We start from the raw sequence: 24,236 nt of genomic DNA, 5'->3' as shown, positions 1-24,236 counted from the left end.
AGAATCCCCACCTGGATAGCTTGTACATACTTACCTAGCAATCAGAAAGGAGAGCAAGGTTAGTTAGGTTGGAAGATAGTACGATGATGCTCTGAGGTTGATTGGCGAATTAACCCTTGCCATCACGTACTCCTGGGCCTGAGCACGTGACTGTAAACGTGACTCCGCAGCTGAGTTCCATCTTCCTACGTAGTAGATCATTACATAATATGTGTAAGCAGCTTCCTATTTGTCAATTTGTGTTTTACTTCTGATACATACCGAATTCAGGAAGAGCTCAGACAGGGGACATCTACTGTATTCAGGAAGAGCTCAGGCAGGGGACATCTACTGCATTCAGGAAGAGCTCAGACACTACAGGTCTACTATAATCAAGAAGAGCTCAAACCGGGGGTGTCTATCATAGTCAGGAAGAGCTCAGACACAGGACCTCTAGTCAGGGCCGTCTTTAACGCAGGGCAAAAGGGGCAGCTGCCCAGGGCCCAGTCATTGTTGTGGGGCCCAAAGGCCAGCTGCCAAAGGTGGCCTTTGCACCTGCATGGGGGATTGGGAGTCTGCCAGGTGAGGGGACTACAGCCTGAATCAGGGCAGCATGAACAGTGGGTGTCTGGTGGGGAGGCCCTGAGTGTCTGTACTGGCTTCTGCATGTGTGTCTTAGGGAACACTGAACGTCCAGAGAGAGGGGTCACTACATGCTGCTTGTCTGTATGTGAGGGGGGTCACTACATGCTTTCCATGTACATATGATGGGGGACAATAAACCTTAGTCAGTGCTAGCATAAGGCTGCATAGACAGTTGTCAGAGGGCACCAGGGGGAAGAGAGGGTGAAAAATGCACCTTTACCTGTGTACACAATAATTCTTGCACCAGCCCTGCCCTTGAGTCCGCAAAAGATACACCCGCGCCACTCTTCAGTTTACTGTGTGATCGGTATTGCATAGTGTTGCTCTGCCCCTGTCGTATAGGCGTATGCATGTGCGAAATTGCAGCGAAATTGCATGGCGGGGTGGGTAGGGGGTGTTTTGTGGGGTTGCTACAAACTGGCTGAATGAAGTACTTGTCATATGTGAAGTAACAGACTGACAGACTGAAGCAATGTTATTATGTGAAGCTAACATAATTTCAGACTAAGGAAATGTTGATATGTGAGGTCAACATATTGGTATCATATTAATTGCCACCGCTAAACTCAGGGAATCTAACCTGAGAGGAGTTGAATACAAACTTATATGTGAATACACAGATTGATACTGCCTATAGAATCCCCACCTGGATAGCTTGTACATACTTACCTAGCATTCAGAAAGGAGAGCAAGGTTAGTTAGGTTGGAAGGTAGTACGATGATGCTCTGAGGTTGATTGGCGAATGAACCCTTGCTATCACGTACTCCTGGGCCTGAGCACGTGACTGTAAACGTGACTCCGCAGCTGAGTTCCATCTTCCTACGTAGTAGATCATTACATAATATGTGTAAGCAGCTTCCTATTTGTCAATTTGTGTTTTACTTCTGATACATACCGAATTCAGGAAGAGCTCAGACAGGGGACATCTACTGTATTCAGGAAGAGCTCAGGCAGGGGACATCTACTGCATTCAGGAAGAGCTCAGACACTACAGGTCTACTATAATCAAGAAGAGCTCAAACCGGGGGTGTCTATCATAGTCAGGAAGAGCTCAGACACAGGACCTCTAGTCAGGGCCGTCTTTAACGCAGGGCAAAAGGGGCAGCTGCCCAGGGCCCAGTCATTGTTGTGGGGCCCAAAGGCCAGCTGCCAAAGGTGGCCTTTGCACCTGCATGGGGGATTGGGAGTCTGCCAGGTGAGGGGACTACAGCCTGAATCAGGGCAGCATGAACAGTGGGTGTCTGGTGGGGAGGCCCTGAGTGTCTGTACTGGCTTCTGCATGTGTGTCTTAGGGAACACTGAACGTCCAGAGAGAGGGGTCACTACATGCTGCTTGTCTGTATGTGAGGGGGGTCACTACATGCTTTCCATGTACATATGATGGGGGACAATAAACCTTAGTCAGTGCTAGCATAAGGCTGCATAGACAGTTGTCAGAGGGCACCAGGGGGAAGAGAGGGTGAAAAATGCACCTTTACCTGTGTACACAATAATTCTTGCACCAGCCCTGCCCTTGAGTCCGCAAAAGATACACCCTGGGGGGGGGTTGGTTAGGGGATCGGGATGGGTCGGGAGTGGGGGGCCCAAGAAAATGTTTGCCCCGGGGCCAATCAATATTAAAGACGGCCCTGCCTCTAGTATATTCAGGAAGAGCTCAGACACGGAACCTCTAGTATATTCAGGAAGGGCTCAGACAGGTGGATGTCTACTTTACTCGGGAAGAGCTCAGACAGGGAACATCTACTGTAGTCAGTAAGAGCTCAGGCATGGCAGGTCTACTATAGTCAGGAAGAGCTCAGGCGAGGGACGTCTGCTGTAGTCAGGAAGACTTCAGGCAGGGGATGTCTGCTGTAGATAGGAAGCGCTCAGGCAGGGGATGTGTACCATATTCAGGAACAGCTCAAGTTGACAATGTCTACTGTAGTCAGGAAGAGCTCAGGTAGGATACGTCTACTGTAATCAGCAACAGCTCACGCAGGGGACGTCTGCTGTAGTCAGTAAGAGCTCCAGCAGGAGACGTCTATGGTAGTAATGACAGGCTAGCCAGAGCTCTAATGTCTGTAGGCGCCTATGTCATGCCTGATGAAGAGGCCTTGCATGGCCTTGAAATGTTGTTTGCACACTGCTTGTGATGTGATCGCTTCAATAAAACATATGGACTACTGATTGATCCAAGGTGTGCTGGCAACATATGTTTTTATCTATGAACTGAAACCAACCAACCTGCTGCCAGTTGCTGCAGCACCCTCTTATTCTAGGCCTTGTCCGGGAATGTTTGCAATGAGAAGATATTCAGCAGTAACAAATATCAAGTGTGTAAGGAAGGACTCTGCACAACAAACATGAGAGAGCACAAGAAAGAGGTCAACTGGAAAAAGAAGATAGGAGAACAGGATACACATTCTGTCATTTAATGGAAACGTGAGATCCTACGCAGGAAATTTGGACTTTTAGAAAACTTTCGGCAAACATGATTAATGTACTGTGATGGTTTTTGATTTTGTACTGCGGAGGAATGTTTCGTTTGCAGTGCGTATTGTGAATACGTCAAGTGTAAGGAGATGAATTCGTAGGGATCAAAAATAACAAGTTAACATGCTCTAAATGTGCACAAAAGTGTGAGAGTGTCACTGATACATATTCACTACAGTGATCAGAAATGATGTGAAAAGTACTTTGCAGTAATGTCATTTTTCATGAACCCGTTTTGTTCAGGATTACTGCCCTGCCCAGCAAACAGAGACACAGGTAAAGGGGACCTGAACCTATAAAGTGAAGATTTGCTAGATATAGGTTATAGAAATATTTTACAGGTCTCAGGGAAACCTCTGCTAAAAATAATATACCTGCAGTCAGGGCTGGATTTACTCGCCCTGCTGCCCCAAGGCCAGGTTCCGCAATGCGCCCCCCTCCCCGCCAACTCCCCCAACAACCTCCCCCATCAAAGGAAAATGGCAACCAGATGGCAGGGCAGCAGGGTTAGTTTTATTTTTTTTTTATTGTTTCTTTATTTTTTTAAAGTTGTTTTATTTTAATCTGTTTCTTATTATTTTTTTACTTTTTAATCACCTTTTAATTTTTTTAATTTAATTATTTATTATTATTTTTTTAATTGTTATTTCTTTAATAATTTTTTTAATCAATTTTTTTTCCACTTAAAGGAGAACTATGGGGTTAAGGCTTTTCCCCATAGTTCTCCTTAGGGTAACGGGAGGATACAAACTAGCGTCCTCCCGTCACCCTAAGCTCAGTATACCGCGAGCTACAGCTTGCGGTATACTGAGACGCCGCAGCTAAAGCGGATCCCGACAATTATGTCTGGATCTGCCCAGCTGCGTGAGTGACAGCTGGCTCTGCCTATCTAGAGGCAGAGCCAGCTGTACCCGCCCCATCCCCCATCCGATCCGCCAGTCAGCGCTGGCAGATCAGAGCGGGGAGGAGGGAATCCAGCCCCTCCCCTGTCACGGCAGAGAGCTGTGACAGGATCGAGAGGTGAGCGAACGCCGGTATGTGTTCGCTCACCTCCCGATCTACTGAGCCGACCTGTGACAGTCTCATTGTCGCACGTCGGCTAGAACTATGAGGTGAGTGAAAAGCACTCCCCTCATAGTTCTCCTTTAACTTTATTGCTATTACACACGAGCTATTAAACTACATGTTCTGGGCGTCGGGGAATTTCACACAGCTGCCGCGGTGTAAGCGTTGATTGCATTATCAGAAACATCTCCAGTATGTATTCCTATTACAATGCTGATGTCATAACAGGAGAGGATATGCTGGGACTTTAGAGCCCATTTAACATTCCATAAACACCCAAATAATGATTCCTAGAAAATTTACAAAGAACAGAAAATGGAATGGGATGTCCAACAGGCTCATATGGGTGCGATGGTCAGGTGTCCACAAACGTTTGCTGTATAGTAGTGACAGGAAGTGAGGGCAAATCTCTCAAATGGGCACAGAGACATCTATTGTGTATCCATCTGGACACGTCGAGGGCCACACTTGAGGTCCCTTATATGTACCATGTTCAGGAGAGCAGTATCTTTGGTATTTTTGATATGAAGCTGAGGTTAAGAACATGGAGGCATGGAAAACTAGCATTAGGAGAGTTTAAAACTGACCTAAGATTAATTTTGGTAATAAAAAAAGAAACGGAGAAAATAATAAAATTAACCCCTTAGTGACACAGCTTCAGAAAAAAAATCAGTTTCTGGGGACCGGAGCAATTTTGCCGGTTTTTAAAGGAAAACATGGGCTGTAATTTTAGGTGACATATACATATATACATTCTTTCTTTTTTTTTAAATAAAAAAAATGCGAAAACAAAATGGAAAAAACTAATTTTTCACAGTTTTGGCAATAATAATGTGTACATATTAAGTGTCTAGGATTGCAATTTATTTTGAGAGTTATATGTCCCACAATACAAGGAGTGAAATACAATTTTAGTCTGGAACAATTTTAGAATGCTATGTTTGTCTCCTATCTTTAATAGTCTCCTCAGCACTATATTTTCTTATCATTTTTATTAAACACATTTTTTGAAAAGCTTTTTCACGTTTTTTTTCTCCTTTTTTAAACATTTTTTAAAAACTTTATTTTGTATTTTCAAATTTTTTTTTAAACTAGGGGACACTAAGGGGTTATTTTTTTTGTTTACAGAGGCTTTGATACTTAGTATCTCTGAGGAGAAAAGAGTATTCTCTTCAGACATACAGTGGTACCTCGGTTCACGAACTTAATTCGTTCTGCGATTCTGGTCGGGAACCAATTTGGTTGTGAAACGAATCAAACTGTGATCAGACCCCGATCTGGACTAGAGGAAGCCATGACCATGTGTCAGAGCGGGGAAGATGGCTGAGGTTGTGTTCGTCACCCGAAGCGGAGTTCGTGAACGGAGGCAAAACTTTGCCGAACTTCCTGTTCGCGAACAGAAGCGTTTGAGGTACCACTGTACTTTGTATCAGTTTGTAACACACTGAGCCGGCTCGCAGCTGCGCAACACAGTGAGCTCCTGCTGGCTTAGTGGCTGTCATGACTCTGTGATCACTGCGGTTAGGTATCTCTGTGATTACAGGGCCGGGACCACCTAATCTGCTGTTGAGGGTCTGCCTCAAATCATGAGGGACCCAGCAACAGCAGTTACTCAATGAGCGCGGGTCCATCTACGGACCAGTGCTCATTATACCGCATGCTGGGATTATTCCGTCACTGGTCGTTAATTAACTGAACGATGGTGATGAAATAATCCCATCATCGGTTGGGAAGGGGTTAAAAGAAGGGCAGACTCCACGTACTGACATGGATGTGGTGTTTTTCTCTTGTCACCCTTCTATGCTTCTATGTTTTCAATCATTGTGGTAAAGCCTATGTAAACCCCAACAATGAACTTCTCTTATTTGCTCCCCTTTTGGTCTCTTTAATATACAATTGGAAACATTTGTTTTATCTGTTTGAAGAGCAAAAAAAAACACGTCCTGTGTTACCTCAAAGAGCCCATTTAGCCCTCCAAGTTCTTATCTTGGATTACAGAATGATTGGCTTTTATGTTGTAGAGATCTGAGAGTAGGGGTGGTTTTTGTAGTTCAGCCAAAGGCACTGGGCAATATACATCTACAGCACAGGAAATAGGTATTAACCACTTCCTGTCCGGAGCAATTTCTTACTATTTGCACACACACATGATGCTACAATCTGAATTTTTGGCTAGAAAACAGCTTAAGAGCCCCCAAACAATGATATATTTTCTGAAAGCAGAGGCCCTGTGGAATAAAACAATTCTAGTTGCAATTTTTTATGTTGTGCAGTATTTGCGCAAATGTTTGTCAAACCTGTATTTTTAGAATAAAGTACACTAAAATTTAATTTAGTGCACAGAAACAGAATATAATACCCAATTTTTTAGTAAAATATAAAAGACAGGGTGATGTTGAGTAAATAGATACTAAACATGTCAAGCCTTAAAATTGCGTGTGCCCGTGAAGTCGTAAAAAAAAACCTACCATACCCAAACTTTCCCATAGGCGGCGCTTTAGAAGCTTTTACCGCTCGTCAGTTTAGTGCTAAACAGTAATTGATGGCTCTGGAGTTATTGCTTTCACTCAGAAGTTAAAGTGATATGTAACATGTGTTGCAATCTTCAATTTCACATGAAGGCGCACCTGACGCATGTTTGTGTTTGTATGTGCGTGTACGTGGGGGCGGGGGACTTTAAAACATTTTATTTTTGCATTTAAAAAAAAAAAATTATATGTAACTTTATTTTTCAAAAAAATAAAAGGTTATAAAGCCATTTCTAAAGCTCTGGGACTCCAGCGAACCACAGTGAGAGCCATTATCCACAAATGGCGAAAACATGGAACAGTGGTGAACCTTCCCAGGAGTGGGCGGCCAACCAATATTACCGCAAGAGCGCAGCAACGACTCATCCAAGAGGTCACAAAAGACCACACAACGACATCCAAAGAACTGCAGGCCTCACTTGCCTCAGTTCAGATCAGTGTTCATGACTCCACCATAAGAAAGAGACTGGGCAAAAATGGCCCGCATGGCAGTGTTCCAAGATGAAAACCGCTGCTGAGCAAAAAGAACATAAAAGCTCGTCTCCGTAATGCCAGAAAACATCTTGATGATCCCCAAGACTTTTGCAAAAATACTCTGTGGACTGACGAGACAAAAGTTGAACTTTCTGGAAGGTGTGTGTCCCATTACATCTGGCGTAAGAGTAACACCGCATTTCAGAAAAAGAACATCATACCAACAATAAAATATGGTGGTGGTAGTGTGATGGTCTGGGGCTGTTTTGCTGCTTCAGGACCTTGAAGACTTGCTGTGATAAATGGAACCATGAATTCTGCTGTCTACCAAAAAATCCTGAAGGATAATGTGCGGCCATTTGTTTGTGACCTCAAGCTGAAGCGAAATTGGGTTCTGCCGCAGGACAATGATCCAAAACACACCAGCAAGTCCCCCTCTGAATGGCTGAAGAAAAACAAAATGAAGACTTTGGAGTGGCCTAGTCAAAGTCCTGACCTGAATCCTATTGAAATGCTGTGGCATGACCTTAAAAAGGCGTTTCATGCTCGAAAACCTTCCAATGTGGCTGAATTACAACAATTCTGCAAAGATGAGTGGACCAAAATTCCTGCACAGCGCTGTAACAGACTCATTGCAAGTTATCGCAAACGCTTGTTCTTGCTGCTAAGGGTGGCCCTACCAGTTATTAGGTTTAGGGGGCAAACACTTTTTCACACAGGGACATGTGGGTTTGGATTTTGTTTTTTTCTTAATAATAAAAACCTTCCTTTAAAAACTGCATGTTGTGTTTACTTGTGTTATCTTTGACCAATATTTACATTTGTTTGCTCTGAAACATGAAAGTGTAACAAACGTGCAAAACAATGAAAAATCAGGAAGGGGGCCAACACTTTTTCACACAACTGTATGTATGTATTCTCTGATGCCCAATACCGATACCGGAAGTCCCATTAAGGAAGTTGGGCTGCATGTAATGACTTGCCACCCGGCTACCCGATTAGCCGGGAAGCCGTCTCCATGTGCCCTCTCGCCACCAGCACCTTCATTCAAATTGAATGCAGCTTTGCCATATCCACTAGGCGGGAGTATTCTCACAAGTGAATATTCTCTCCTGCTATGGTGAATCCTCCCCGGTGTCTAACAACGTAAAGGAAATGGGGATACATTTTCAGAAACAAAAGTCTCAGCACATTTGCGCTTAGATATGCATTTCACACAAACACGCGGTGAAAACATGATGTTCGATGTCGATCGGTCAGCTGGCAGCGTCGTTGGGTTATGGGCGCGCGTGCGGTGAATTCCTCCCAGTTGGAAATCCTCTGGAATAGGAGTGTGTGGCTGGAGTTTGTTGTGTTGATTTTGTGTCTCATAGCTGGGGGTGACAGGCTGTTGTCTGCAGGGTAAATACCTATGAGTGTGTGTTTGTGAGTCAGTGTCATGCGGCAACATGCTGGCTGAATGAACGCGGGGGATCTAAGCAAAGCAGCCTCGCAGCAACGCACACTGACCAAATTACACACATCCAGATTCCTCCTTGTCCTAGTTCTGAATCCGAGGTGCATTGCTTGGCATTCGCTGATCTCCAGATCCTAAATCTTCCTAATATTTACTACTAACTAACTACTATGAGCTATGCAGAGATGACAACATGATCTTGTTGGGTGTAGACCCGACCTATGTTGGGATTATTTGCAGATAGAAGTTATCTGTAAATATCCTTAAAGTGACACTCCCACCACCAAACCCATTATATCCACATTCTATCCCCTAGTAAATCAGCAATGGCTGGTTCTTCTTTTGTTTTGAAAATAAAGAAATTTAGACAGATGACAAAGAAACAAGTTCGTCTTTTTTTCTATAGGACAATTTCTCTGTAAATATCTTATAGCAAGCTTTTTTCAGTCACTTTAGGAGTATGTAAAATCTCAAGTTGCCCCAGTCCAAAATGTAATAAACAACATGTGGTCCCCCCCAAAATCCACAACAGACCCTTAGACCAGACAGGGGTTTGGTATGGATTTTAAAAACCATGGGTGGTTGCACCTTTGACATCAGAACCTCCTCTTCAGATGACAGTCCCCCCTCTTCACATCAGAGTCCTCCCGTTCACACCAGAGTCCTCCCCCTTCTACATCAGAGTCCTCCCCCTTCTACATCAGAGTCCTCCCCCTTCTACATCAGAGTCCTCTCCCTTCTACATCAGAGTCCTCTCCCTTCTACATCAGAGTCCTCCACTTCTACATCAGAGTCCTCCCCCTACTACACCAGAGTCCTCCCCTTTACACCAGAGTCCTGCCCTCTTCTACACCAGAGTCCTCCCCTTCTACATCAGAGTCCACCCCCTTCTACATCAGAGTCCACCCCCTTCTACATCAGCGTCCTCCCCTTTACACCAGAGTCCTCCCTTAACACCTCCCCTTCAAACCAGAGTCCTCCCCCTTTTACATCAGAGTCCCCCCCCTTTTACATCAGAGTCCTCCCCCTTCTACATCAGAGTCCACCCCCTTCTACATCAGAGTCCTCCCCTTCTACATCAGAGTCCTCCCCTTCAAGCCAGAGTCCTCCCCCTTTTACATCAGATTCCTCCCCTTCTACATCAGAGTCCTCCCCTTCAAGCCAGAGTCCTCCCCCTTTTACATCAGAGTCCTCCCCTTCTACATCAGAGCCCTTGCCCTCAAGCCAGAGTCCTCCCCCTTTTACATCAGAGTCCTCCCCTTCTACATTCGAGTCCCCCCTGAACATCAGGAGCCCCCTCAATGTGAAGGCCAACCCATCTGCATCATAGACATGCATGGTGTTGTGCGAAAATGCTACAGCACCCTTGATGATGCTAGATGGAACCCCCCGGGGGGCGGGGGGCGACTGCTATTCCCTGGTTGAAAAAGGCTGTCTTATAGAATCTCTTAATCTGAACTGATACATGTTTCTACTTGTAACTTCTTAGTCATGACAACTCTTTATTCCTGGATGTGCAACATATGTATCACTCAGCAACCGGTTTCAGCTACCGCACCTTCCCACCTTTGGATCCCCGTGTGGCGCTGACCTATTACCTCTAATACACTCTACAGCAAGTAATAGATCTGCGCCCCTTTGGGGATCTGAAGGCTGGAAAGTTCTGTGCACCCATCGTCACTCAACCAGAAGAAAAGACATGAGCGTCGGCATGAGTGACACATTTCATGACACCGTGATGACTAGATTAGGCTGACCCAGTCACTAGTATGGTGATATACTGTATGATGGGATGTGTCCAGAAGACTGAGATAAGACATGAGTGCTGGGTGTCATGGCCCCGCCCATTGAGCTTGGTGCCCTCCACTAACACTGGCCTTCCATCAGCACTGCTCTCTGCATCATTCAGGACTGCCCATTACCAGAAGGAAATTGAAGGACGAGGACCTAGCATGTCACATGACTCGACAGAGGACATCAGAAAAGGGTAAGTCAAAAATAAAAAAGCATAAAATACCAATGGGAGGGGGGGGCATATACTGGTGGGGAGGGGAACATGGAGGCCGGAGCTAGGATTAAATTTGGTAAGGGGTGGTTCATGCTACGTTTTACACCGCATAAGAATGCAACGCCTGCAAGATGCATTGGGGTACCATTCAAATGAATGGCAATGCAACACGCATAGTGCACATTACCCCTTGCTAGGTGCAGCCCACACCTGTTCTAAAATCCCAAAATAGAAAACAAAGGTTCTACGAGAGCTCCCATGACAGGTCCTCGTCCTCTAAATCACAGAGATTCCATAGCTGTATACAATGTATCTTATAAATTAAACAATTGTTCCATTGATTCATTCACAGGAAACATTGTGGTTCCTGAATCACACGTTCTACGGTCTTCAATCCTCACATGTCATTCCGGTTGCACACTATCAAAGCAGTGGGAGGTGGATAGCGGAGACAGCGCCATGAGACTTGAGAGTGATCTGCAGGCTCTTCATCTCCCCCCCGGCTCTTAGTAACCGGAGATGCTCTGGCTGGCGTCCTGCCAAGCTCCTGGCAACTAGTGATGCTGGCCAGAGCACCCTAGGTTGCTAAGAGCCATTTGTTGTGTGAAATTGCATGTACATTTGTTCGAGTGTGAATGGAGGTATATTTTCTTGTCAGGTGGAATGCAAAAAAAAATACCACATTAAGACAACTAGATGGCGCTGAGGAGCATAGGAAATAAGTATTTATTATGGCCACTAGATGGCGCTGAGGAGCATAGGGAATAAGTATTTATTATGGCCACTAGATGGAGCTGAGGAGCATAGGGGATAAGTATTTATTATGGCCCCTAGATGGAGCTGAGAAGCATCGGAGATAAGTATTTATTATGGTCACTAGATGGAGCTGAGGAGCATAGGGGATAAGTATTTATTATGGCCACTAGATGGAGCTGAGAAGCATCGGAGATAAGTATTTATTATGGCCACTAGATGGAGCTGAGGAGCATAGGGGATAAGTAAAAATGCATTATACATTATACAGCAATGCAAAATAATACCATAAGCTATAGAGGACTACAAATCCCAGCAATACATTATACAGCAATGCAAAATGGCAACCAGCTATAGAGGACAACAAATTCCAGGAATACAATATACAGAAAAGTAGAATTCCATCAGCTATAGAGGACTACAATTCCAATGATACATTATACAGCAATGCCGAATGGCAACCGGCTTTAGAAGACTATAAATCCTAGCAATACATTATACAGCAATGCAGAATACCATCAGCCATAGAGGACTACAAATCCCAGCAATGCATTATACAGCAATGCAGAATATTATGAAGCTACATACTCTGTGCTCCTCCAGGGTGCTGGCTTGATACCTATAGCCACTCAGGCTGGCCATACACCTATCAATTTGTTTTGTTCAACCTGCGGGCTGAATGAAAAAAATTTACCTTGATTCCCCCATCAACACAAACAGTGTGCTGATCGAGGAATCCCGCTGTTAATATCACATTCTGACAGGTGCCGCCAGCCCATGTCAGAATACCCAACCAGAGTGGGAAGCTCATTGGCTGCCAGGTCTGATCGAGCGATGATTTTCCAGCCGACTCCTGCGATCATCTGACCCAGGGATGCCGATCACAAGGGAGCCGACAGCCCCACACACTGTGCGAATGTTCGGCCGGTACATTAAAAACCGGGTGAAATTTGACCAGTGAATGGGCACCTTAAGTGTGGCCAAAATAGGAACAATGCAGCCCTGGAATTTCTTGGACATGGGCTCCAGAGAACCCAGATTTGTGCATTGAGTTGCTCAGCACAGTCCCCCCAACAACACTAATCCCTCCATTGTTATAAATCATTTATAAATAATGGGGGCCCATAGTGACCCTCTTGTTGAGGCATCCATGGCCTCTCTACTGCTTGAAGAGTAAAACAACAGCTTGCAGGTAATTGCACAGTGAATGCTCTTGTACTTCGACTGCCATTTCCGGGATAGCTATTTAAACCTGCCCAGTGCACGTGGGAGTTGCCTGAGCAAAGATCTCTGAGAGTATCTGTTCCCAAGCTTCTGGATCCATCATCTCTGTTCCAGTTCTGATACCCCTTTACGACCTCTGCATGGTACTCATCGATCCCTATTATCCAACTGCGCTAACATTTTGCCTGTTTCACCACGACCTTGTCTGCCCATTTTGTACCTCGCTTCGTTTCTTCCTGCTGTCCACTGTTGCCACTCTGATTGTAATTGAGCTCCGCAACCAGAAAGCCGCCCTCAGCAAATCCCATCACCCTATGCAGGGCGCTCTGGTGAACACCTGGTGGTTCCTGAGATGTTTCTGCTTGAAACTGAGAAGTTTCCTCATGAACCACCTGTTGGTTCCTGAGATGCAATTTAACCGTCTTTAGAACCTACACTTGCCTGGTGACACAGAGAGTCCCCCACCTCTGTGACACTGAGTTTCGGGTTTAGTACCCGCGCATAGGTCACGTACTCGGAGTGAGACAGGATGATGGAGGTGGTGTCCCGTGTCCAACTTCCCTGGATATGAGGATAGAGAGAGAAGGACACAAGGTAGCACTGGTGCCTGGATGGTAGGAAGCCAGATGCAAACGAGGTGCCGAAGCAGGAGGCAGCAGATGAGTCAGGGTCACAAGTCGGGGGTCAAGCCAAACAGGAACAGCAGTACAGAATCAGGAGCCAAAGCGGACTCAAAGCCGGGGGTCGAGCAGGTACAATCAGCAGGCAGAAGAATGGCCAAGGCAAGCCGGGTCAATAAAAAATTCAAAGGAACACAGGAACAATAACACAGGAACAGCTGAGGATCAATCAGCAAAGGAGGTGTGCCATGGATCTGTTTAAATAGCGCTTCATGATGTCACTTCCTGTGCGACTTGCGTGAGCTTTCCCAGGAAACTTCAGATGCGCATGCGCACGCACGTATTGCACGCGTTTACCCTTTGACCCTGAGAATGGGTCTTCCAGACATGCGCAGAGGGGCGGACGGCACTCTGGGCATTCTGAGCATGCGCAAAACGTTTCTTACACGCATGCACCTGATACACAATCAAAGTATATCTAAAAGCAGCCCAGCTTAAGCTAAACCTTCCCATTTTAAGAAGGATTAGAGTCTTTGTTGGGTTTTCACTGCCCTATGTTCCCATATTAAGGATATTTTCCCTTTTTTCCTCACTTCTGGTCAGGACAGGAAATGATGGGAAGTCTCTCCAATGGGGACATGGACAAAAACACATTTTTAGTAGAGTGGGTGAGGGTCTGACAACACTTTTATTCTTAGCTGTGCTTTCCTGTCCCTATGATGCATGGACCTCTTCTATTTTCTCAATGAGTGTCTTGGGGACAGGAAGTGAGGGAGAATTTTCTTAATGGGATCACAGACAGAAATAAACAGCTGACAAAATTTTTTATTACTTCTCTGTGTGAACCACAACTAAAGAAAAACAATTTTGGATACAGTTAGGATTTTCCCTTTAACCATCTGCATACTTCTACTTCTAAAACCTTCCGAAACCTAATACTGAATGCTGAAGCCTATATTCTAGTTTGATTATGTATAACAAGGCCATGCCCAATATTGGAAATCCTACCTCTGGGGATGCAGGAGACGCAACAGGGAGTTAGAGGAAATCTCCCAAAGTGAGGGCAATTCCCTTCTTAGACAGCTGTCACCATTGGAATTTGGGATTTTCCATCACTTACAGAAAGAGTCCACATAGAGGGGTGAAACTCCCCAATGGGGGGTCTAGCCAAAACGAAAAAGGTTTGTCCAGAGATGCACATTATTGGATTCATATATTATTCTCATTCTTATAATTATAACGTTAGTTGGTACAAGAAAATCCAGACTTGTTTCGGTGGTTGTTTTTTTTTTGCCTTCATTACCGTGAAAAAGCATTAACTACTATAACCCTGAAGCAGCATTTCTCAACTTTTTTCAATCACGGCACCCTTTCAAATTTTGAAAGTTTCAAGGCAGCCCAGGCTAAAATCTAAGGGATTTTAAGGGGGGACCCGATGCAAAAACACAAAAAAGTGGGGTTCCTCTCTTCACATCAGAGTCCCAGTTCCCCCTTCATATCAGAGTGTTCAGTCCCCCCTTCACATCAGAGTACCCCTTCCCATCAGAATCCTCAGTCCCCCCTTCACATGAGAGTCCTCATTACCCCTTCATATCAGAGTGCTCAGTCCCCCCTACACATTAGGGTCCTCATTACCCCTTCACATCAGATACTTCAGTCGAGCCTTCACATCAGATTCCTCAGTACCCCTTCACATCAGAGTCCTCAGTGCCGCTTCCCATCAGAGTCCTCAGTCCCCCCTTCACATGAGAGTCCTCATTACCCGTTCATATCAGAGTCCTCTGTTCCCCCTTCACATCAGAGTCCTCATCCCCACCTTCACATCAGAGTCCTCAGTCCCCTCTTCAGATCAGAGTCCCCATCCCCACCTTCACATCAGAGTCCTCAGTCCCCTCTTCACATCAGAGTCCTCAGTCCCCCCTTCACATCAGAGTCCTCAGTACCCCTTCACATCAGAGTCCTCATTACCCCTTCACATCAGAGCCCTCAGTACCCCTTCACATCAGAGTCCTCAGTACCCCTTCCAATCAGAGTCCTCAGTACCCACTTCACATCAGAGTCCTCAGTCCCCCCTTCACATCAGAGTCTTCAGTACCCCCTTCACATCAGAGTCCTCAGTCCCCTCTTCACATCAGAGTCCTCAGTCCCCCCTTCACATCAGAGTCCTCAGTCTCCCCTTCACATCAGAGTCCTCAGTCCCCTCATCACATCAGTGTCCTACCAAGATTAGACATGATTTTGAGGCACCCCTGAGGAAGCCAGATGCCACCGCAGGGTGCTACGGCACCCTGGTTAAGAAATGCTGGTGTAAGGAACCTCTTTCTAGAATGATGGAAACATCTTCCATATACGACTGATGACCCCTTATCTTTGAGCTCCCGGGATAAAACCTTTTTTTTTTTTGCTGAATCATCATACTGACCTTGGATATACTGTATGTGAACACATTTATTAAGTTGCCTCTAATACATTATTTTCCCAAACTGGACATACTTACGTTTTCTACTCATTCACTGTTTATTATTTTATTTTTTACATTTTTTTATTATTACTTTTTTTTTTTTACCGTTGGGGGGCTTCGGGGCAACATCAGGGGTATAAAAAGACCCCTGACATTTACCTTTGAAATTACAAAAGAAAATGAGGACACAAAGTCCCCAATCTCATTTTCAGCATCCTCTGTTATAAATGAGTGGGGAGTAGCACTAAGTACAGAGGCTTCCCATTCATTCACAAACTGATAGTAAAATATTTACTATTACCAGTTTATGAATGGGGAGAAGCCTCTGTAGTAAGTGTTACTCCCCACTCAGAAATTAATGAATGAACAGGAAGTGATGTAAATCACTCAAATCAGACGATCACTCCAGTGTTTGTGCTGCACAGGGGATCGGTTCACTCCATTTGAGGAACTACAGTAGGAGAACACTCTGCTTCCCCAGCCAAGGTCCCACAGCTCGCCAACCCTTATAAGCAGTTCAGGCCTTATATTAGGAAACAAACTGCGCCTTATATTAGGAAACAAACTGCAAATGTTAAAGGCAATTACTTTAAAATATTCAGAAAAAGGAAATGAAACACCTCGTCCGGGCTGGGCGCGTGGGATGTTCTACGTTTCTTATTTATTGAATAGTAACCGTGATAACCTCTGACATGTTTCGTGTTGAAAAGGGCTTTTCAATAACGCTACCATTCAATAAGCAAGAAAAGTTGCTGCATCCCGGAGTGTAGTAATTCATTTTCCTTTCTGACTGATTTGCTGGAGTGCAACCAGCACCCGGGGATTTCATAGCAGAGCCTGGGAAGGGCCGCTCACCAGAAGTGGTATGTATATCTTTTCGCGTTACTCAAAAACAATACTGCAATAAGAATTTATAAATATGCTTTTGTAATGTTTGGTTTTGTTCTGAGCTTGACCCATTCTCCCCTCCCTATCAAGGATCCAGATGTCACAGAAACTCAAACTGCCAGTTACGAAAATTCACAGTGTGTCCTACTGGTGCGGAGATGTTACACCTATATACTCATTCATACCTTGTAGCTGTTATCTTTAGGAAGCACAGCAGAGTCCTCCTTAGCATAAGGTAATTGCATCATTGCTTCCATCATGAATTGAAAAAATAATGGGGTTTATTACTCAATTCAGTGGGTGGAGTCATGCAAATAGTTGCTTTATGCCCCCGAACCAAACGTCAATCCACAACTGGTGGTTTAAATGACAGATACAGCCTACATTCAAAACTTCATACGGGTTTTAGATAAGTTGGCCACCATCAGTGCATTGCATAGAAAACATGTTGCTCTCATCTTTGCTCTCCCAACCTTAGCTCCCATTCTTTAAAAGTCCTAAGAAGATCAGCTTCCAGGATCTGAAACTTTCTCCTCCTGGGTGCTGAAGATTTCCGAATTTCCCTGTGGTGGCTTTCCCCGCTAACTTTTATGGGACTGAGGTAAAACTTAGAACCTGATCTCAGCAGAGCTTTTCATTGGTTTCAGAAGACACAAAGGTCTAATATACACTTAGCATCAATCCACCTCTATTTCACAAGGCCAGACTCTATCTAGATCTTGTTGACCCTCAGTTGGGGAGGACAGAAGCCTTTGTGGTTTAGATATATACTGGCTTATTACATGAAAGAACTGCTGTCTTTCACCATACATGGTTCCTTTAAGTCAGGATGGGACAAATTAATCAGTGGCCAGTCCATCCAATCCAAGAGCAAGCAGGATATTTTTTAGGAGCTACCTCCATTAACCACAATTACAGAAAGCCCCGTAAGTTAGGTGTCCCCTATAATTTTTAAGGAGCATTGGCTACCTGGTTCCTGGGATTTGTCCAGCCCACCTCAACCTAACCTGTCTTTCTTTCTTCCTGATATCTTCAAAGGCCCTAAACATCTTATGTATTATCAAATCTACTGTGTCCTACATACCCCACATATCTATTTCTGAGCTTATATCTATTCTAGGTCAAATAATTTTGTTTTGCATTTCTACAATGTGTCCGGAAATAACACATTCCCCTTATTATAACAGTAAAATGTACATGTTATGTGCTAATACCTTGCACAAAAGCAACAATTTTAAGATGACCGTACATAAGCATGATATGAACATAGAAGGCTTGCTTTGGATCTGTGTGCATATTCCCTCTCCCCAAATAGTTATAATTGGTGGATATCTTTCAGGTGGCATAGAGGATGTGCTAAAAGGGCATAGACTAATTTCTATGACCTGATTCCAAATAAGTACCTTAAGTAGAACCATATCTTAATAATGAGAATGCTACTTCCTAAAATGAGGGGTTATGATGTTGCATATTTTTTAGCCTGTTAAAACAGACTTCCTACAAGCTATAACAAAGTACAGCACGGTGCCAAATATTCATTAATCTTTACATATAGCTAGTTATTTTCCATATTTATAACTCTTTCAGAGAATGGTAATGACACAATGTTTCACCTATCAAGTACAAAGGGAACCTCTATCAAATGTTCATAATTCTATTGTTATGTGTTATTTTTCTGACACATTGCACAAATACAGTAATTTAAAATGCACAATATATACCGAGAAGAAATGTTGAAAACCCAAGTGCATACTCCTTTCTCCTCAACTTTCCTAATCAACAGTCTACCACTTGGATATCATGCAGGTGGCATCGAAGATGTGATCATTCTAGAGAGTTCCTATGAATGATATGATAGGCTGCACCGTCTTTAACACCTTGTTACTGCGAGATGTGCCCATCACTATGAATGGCCAGGGCAGTTGCAGATTTGGGCTCCCACCAATAGATGGAGGAATTTCAGGCAGACCAGAAGGTTTGTGTATGGGAAGCTTTACATAAATCAGTCTATGAAGCATAAGTCACATTACAAAAGCCAATTGTATTTGGTTGATATTGAATATAAGTGCAAGTATTCATTTAGGAAATAACTCTGAGTCTTATCTGTATGCATGCAAAAGTTTATATGATTCAGCATAAGACATCCTATTTATTAAAACATGTATTCCTCACAATGAGCTTTAGATATTCTTATCTACGGGTAGGGAAGGTTGTTTCCCAAAGTCGTAAAGCTTTTTCTAGATAGCTGGAGGCAAATGTCACATTGAAAATGTTCAGCTGCTGCTGGTTGCAGTTCTCTGCAAGGATCTTTGATACATAAAGTATCCCAAAAAGTTCCCCAACGTGAAGCAGGAATTGAACAGTTGAACATTTCCACTGAAACTTCATGAAGTATATCCTGAAGGAGACGGGTAAACATTTCTCTGAGTATGATGGCTACCAACTGAGACTTCATTAGTACATCTGAAGGAGACGGGTAATAAATACTATCTGGAAAATGCAATTATTCGGCTGTCCTGTATCATCATAATGCACTTCAATGGTGACTCTGACTTTTAAAGTATGTATAAAGACCGAGCTCTTTTTTTAAATTATGGATATAGTTTGTTTTTCTTCTGGTTCCCGGAGTCCCATTGACTCAAAAACACAACAGAAAGTGAGAAGAGATCTCTCCAGATTGAGGGAAATCTTCACTCACAGTTGTCATTTGCTCATTTGTCCCACTGGAAGACTTCTCCTCACCTCCAGATCTTGGGACAAAATTTTTGATTTCCTTTTTTGTTCTGGTGGCAATGGCTCCCAGGACAAATAATGGGTGAGGGTGATCCTTTTCAGCGGGGATAGACAGCAATGAGAGCCTTCTGTCAGCAGTCCATGCCGCACTGACTTTTATTGCTCCAAAGAGGGGTGTTGGTACCGTGAAAATCCAAGAAAAGATAACAGTCAGTACACCAAAGATGATGATAAGGAACTTTGCTGTAGTTCCATAGAGATCAATGTTTTGGGGGAACAAAGGACCACTTTCTCAAGGTAGTGAACAGAATGCTACCCTAGGACGGGGTCCTCCTTGTCCCCAAAATATTGATCTTTCTGGAACTACAGTAAATTTCCATATCTTCCCCTTTGGCATTTTGGCTATCTTTTCTTGCAATAAAAACCTGACAGAGGGCCTAGCCCCCTCACCACTCTATTCAAAACTGAAAAAAAATTGCTTTACATGCACATTAAGCAAAGGTATGGTCAGATTTGGTAAAGCAGAGTTGATAGGAAGAAGTGAGGCTGTGTACCTTCCTTCTCACAATAGAAACCTGGTGACTCTCCCACTGTCCCCCCAAATCATCCTCCTTACCCGAGTCACAGGGCCCCTTCTGAATGTGGATGGCAGGAGGGGAATTCTGTAGCCTTGCCAGTCTGTTCTCCGCTTTCAGATGACACAGGTTCCTGTAGGTCCTCCCGTCACTTCCACACACCGGCTCGCTGGTACTGCAGACGCAGACTCCTACCCTCCTCCTGGCTGTGCCTGCTGCTATGACCCCAGGCAGGACACACTCCAGGCCCTCTCCACATGGAGCTCCACCACGGTGGCCGCAGGACTCCCCCTCACCTGCCCCGCACACCGGACAGCAACTGCAGGAGTCTCTCACTTCCCCCGCCTGGCAAGGTGACTGGGGACGTGAGCACCGGGACAGCTCACAAACCCTGGGGCAGTTGGAGATCTGGCGTCGGGCAATGCGAGGTTCGGCGCAGGTTGAGAGAGAGAGAAGAAAAAAAAAAGGGAGCAGGGTCCACACAGGAGGCATTCTCAATTATAGCCTAGACCTAATGTTCAAACTTCACTTTGTACATCCAATAGATATCTACCGAACACCACCCTGATCTTGAGCCCTGTGGATAGACTTGGCTTATGAACTTGTCATCTATCTATCTATCTATCTATCTATCTATCTATCTATCTATCTATTTATCTATCTATCTATTTATCTATCTATCTCTATCTACCACAACTCCCTCCAAATACAACAAACTCTGGACACTGGACTCTACATAGCACAAGAGAGACACAAAAGTCCAATACCACCTCTAGACGTCTCAGGAGCTACTGGTGGCAGTTCCTTTATCCATCAATGAAGATTTCTGGACTAAATTGCTATGGATGTAGTTCTACTGTTACTACTCTACCTTCAATACACACAGGTGCTTTTAATGCCCCCCAAAGATGTATCAAGTGCAAAAAGTAACCAAGAAAAATGCCTTTAAATCTCAGCACCTTTTCTAGACAGAGCTAGAGACTCAAAATATCACCATCTCCAAAGCTTACAACCGACTTCTCTCATTCCCTTTTCTCCCCTACTGACTTCTTCTCCCTCCCTTCTACAAGGCAAGCTGCAAAGACTAGGCATTCGTGATAGTATGAGCCAGAGTCGAGTCCCCCCAGGATATGGAATTCAGCAGCAGCAGAAGCAGCACATCCAGCTCTGTCCTGTCTGCTAATAGCCAGAGCTGGGAGTTTAGCAGGAGCCTCCTTGCTCGGCCCCCTCATTAGGTGGTGTCTGATCACCAAGTTCCACCTCAATGCAGACCCAGCCCCTAAATTCTTCCCATCGTCACCTTGTCATGTTCAAGTTTTACTTGAAGGGGAAAAACTTCATGACAGATGGGAAAAAAAAGAGGAAAGGGAAGGAAATAATATCTGAATTTGTATGTTTCATACTAAATGGAACTATTAATTAGAAAAATAAAGTTCACAGTAGTACAGGAGGTTCTACAGACCCTGATGGAATGTCCATTATGCCCCAATACCCTCATCATCAACACTCTTGTTAGCTACCAATATACACTGCCTGCCCAAAATAAAACTCACACACTCTAATATTTCATTGGACCTCCTTTAGCTTTGATAATGGCGCACATTTACCGTGGCGTCCTTCAGATAAGCTTATGCAATGTCACAACATTTATTTCGGTCCAGAGTTGCATTAACTTTTTAACCAAGACCTTGTGGTGATGATGGGAGAGTCGGACCACGGCGTATAGTCTTCTCCAGCACATCCCAAAATTCTCAATGGGGTTAAGGTCTGGACTTTGTGGTGGCCAATCCATGTGTGACAATGATGTCTCATGCTCCCTGGACCTTTCACCATCTGAGCCCGATGGATCCTGGCATTGTCATCTTGGAATATGCGCAATGTGCCATCAGGGAAGAAAAAATCCATTGATGTGAAAACTTGGTCATTCAAGGTTTTTATTTTGGCCAGGCATTGTAGTTTTAAATGATTTGATGGTTTCACTTTAGGTATGGATAGTTAGGAACAGAACAGTAGAACAAAAATCATAAGGATCCTTTTTATTTATATGAAATTTATATGAAATCAAAAATATACAAGCTAGCTATGACTAGTGAATGTTATTGTTGTTTTTGGCCAATCAAAATATGGAATGGAAATCCAGTTTTTAAAAATGTTAATCACATGTCTGTAGCAGGGTGAAACTCCCTATTTTTCTTTTTTTAAAGCTCCGCGGTGAGTGCATCATAAACAAAACCCCTGTGAACAGAAAAATGAACAGTGAAATCTCTGCACACAATAAAAGTGTAGGAGGGTGCTTGGTCATCTTCTGAAAAAGAGGGCCACGATATCCCTGATCCCCCCTCCTGTAAGGGGCAAGGCACTCTAGTTCACCTCGCGGTTAAGCCAGATGGACCCCAATCCTCAGGGACCAACCAAAGACAGTCCACCAAGTACTAGGTAGGGGCTCTCCCGAAGAAAGACCCCTAAGTGTGGGAAGAAAAAAGACCCATTAGGGCTACAGATCCTTCCACCCGACATTAGGGAAGGCCCCTGAAAGACCTGAAACCTCCATCACCTGCGGAGTGAAAGTGATCGTGCAAAAAAATAAGTGCTATAAATAAATAAAGTGCCATGCATAGGACATGGCAGGCCTTGTGGCCACCATAACAATTCCTCCATACTAGCCAGGAAGCCTGCCTAAGAGATGTGTAAGCAATATGGTGACGTGACCTAGTGCCAGGTGCCACACTGTGGGGTCAAATACCCACTGTGTTTCTTTGGCATCCCTGGGACACCAACCCCAGGGGCCAAAACCCGGAGCTCCTTGCGCCTCCAGCCCATAGCCAGACAAAGGCAGCCCCATTCATACCAGAAGGCATTAGCACCAGAGGGGTTCTTGCTTACAACTGGGGACAAGCCTGGTTCACCAGGCTAGGATCAACCCAAGAGGAAAGGAAACCCCCCAGGACCCAACTATTACTCCAGGGAATACTAGACTGCCATCACACTGTTCAAGGACAGCATTTTCTTCCCCAAAAACTGACAAGAACAGATGCTACACTTGATCTTTAACAAAAGGCCGAGACGCTCCCTATCGGGACTACTTGTGTTAGTGTTACGGCCCTTGTCACTCATGATAGGGAAGAGCGGAGTATTTAAGGAAGGAGTGGTCTTGGGAAAAGGGAAGAGCACACATGCATAGATAGGCAGAAACAAGGCCACGTGGTGTGTTCTTGCGCTTTCCTCTCTGGGAAATGTATCCGAACCCTTAGATGGGATCAGAGAGGAGAAACAGTTTCATGAGTACTGCAGCACCCCTCCTGGACACCCGACAGTGGGACTAGATATACGAGAGCTCTGATGTATCTACTGCATGTTGCCATTATTTGGAACACAGATCTTGGAGACCTTTTACCTGTTGACCTAAGCAAAAACAAATGAATAAACGTTATAAACTATCATGCTTCTGTGATGTGTTTGGTGAAGACTCTCCGCATGGGTAAGCCAATCGTAGCTTGGTGGAACTCTATTTACAGTGGCAGCTGTAAAGCTGTAGGCCACGTCCATAAGTTCTGGTTTAGACATGAAAAATCTTCTAAACAGCCATTACCTGGGGAGTGTAAACATGGCACTGGTTTGGGTCAGGAATGAGTGGTGGTCTGGTGGAGGAGGGTCTTGGCAGTGATAAAAAAGGTTCGCCTGGGTGAATGTGCCTAGTAGACTGGGCCCCTATGTCTCATGGGCCTCTAGGTGCTCAGCAGGACCACCCGTGGACAAGGTCTAGTACCACTATATTTAGAGAGGTCACTCATATACAGGGGTACAGGTACTCCTAGAATGAGATCCTAATAGGTTGGACATGATGGACTAATGTCGTTATTCAACCTCAAATACTATGTAACTATGTATAGTGAGTAAGCGTGTAATTCCCGACAGGTGGAATCTGAAGAACATAATGAACCAGAGGAATAGTTGCTGGGGTCTTGGTCCCGGCATCACTGAACATTTTTATTGTAGGCCTTGGAGTGGGACTTGGCTTATCAATCTGCCATTTGGGGGTGTTTCATGCCATCTGACACATTAAGGTCATTTCACCACATTGATTTCAGGTTCAGAAGGAACTCTACAGAGATATCAAAGGCACAAATGAATGCAGCTCTGTAATTATTAGTACATCAATAAACATATTTTTCTAAATGCAAGCAGTGCAAGTACCGAAGGCCGTCCGTAAGCCCCGCAAATGACAGCTGGGCGGAGACTCTAGCAGGTGGCGGCCAATAGGGAACAGTTGGGCGGAGCTAGCTGTCACTGATAGCTCCGTCCCAATTGTTGTTTTTTTAAAATATCTTTATTTATTTTTTAATGTCACTATTTA

The 24,236-nt window shown here is 44.4% G+C and overlaps 1 protein-coding gene across 1 annotated transcript in view; it reads right to left on the bottom strand.

Annotated features, from left to right (window-relative positions):
• LOC108795417 (serine protease HTRA1-like) overlaps window positions 1–20,374 on the bottom strand; it is a 49,448-nt gene extending 29,074 nt beyond the window's left edge. Inside the window, exon 1 of the mRNA XM_018566663.1 lies at window positions 19,924–20,374. Within this exon, the coding sequence (XP_018422165.1) occupies window positions 19,924–20,374 (451 nt within the window). The remainder of the gene's footprint in view (window positions 1–19,923) is intronic.
• Window positions 20,375–24,236: the final 3,862 nt, after the last annotated feature.

Source organism: Nanorana parkeri, unplaced genomic scaffold (genome assembly GCF_000935625.1).
Source record: "Nanorana parkeri isolate BGI_ZX_2015 unplaced genomic scaffold, ASM93562v1 scaffold967, whole genome shotgun sequence".
Lineage (NCBI taxonomy): Eukaryota > Metazoa > Chordata > Amphibia > Anura > Dicroglossidae > Nanorana > Nanorana parkeri.
Note: the sequence above shows the minus strand (reverse complement) of the source record. Positions and strands in the feature narration are given on the sequence as shown.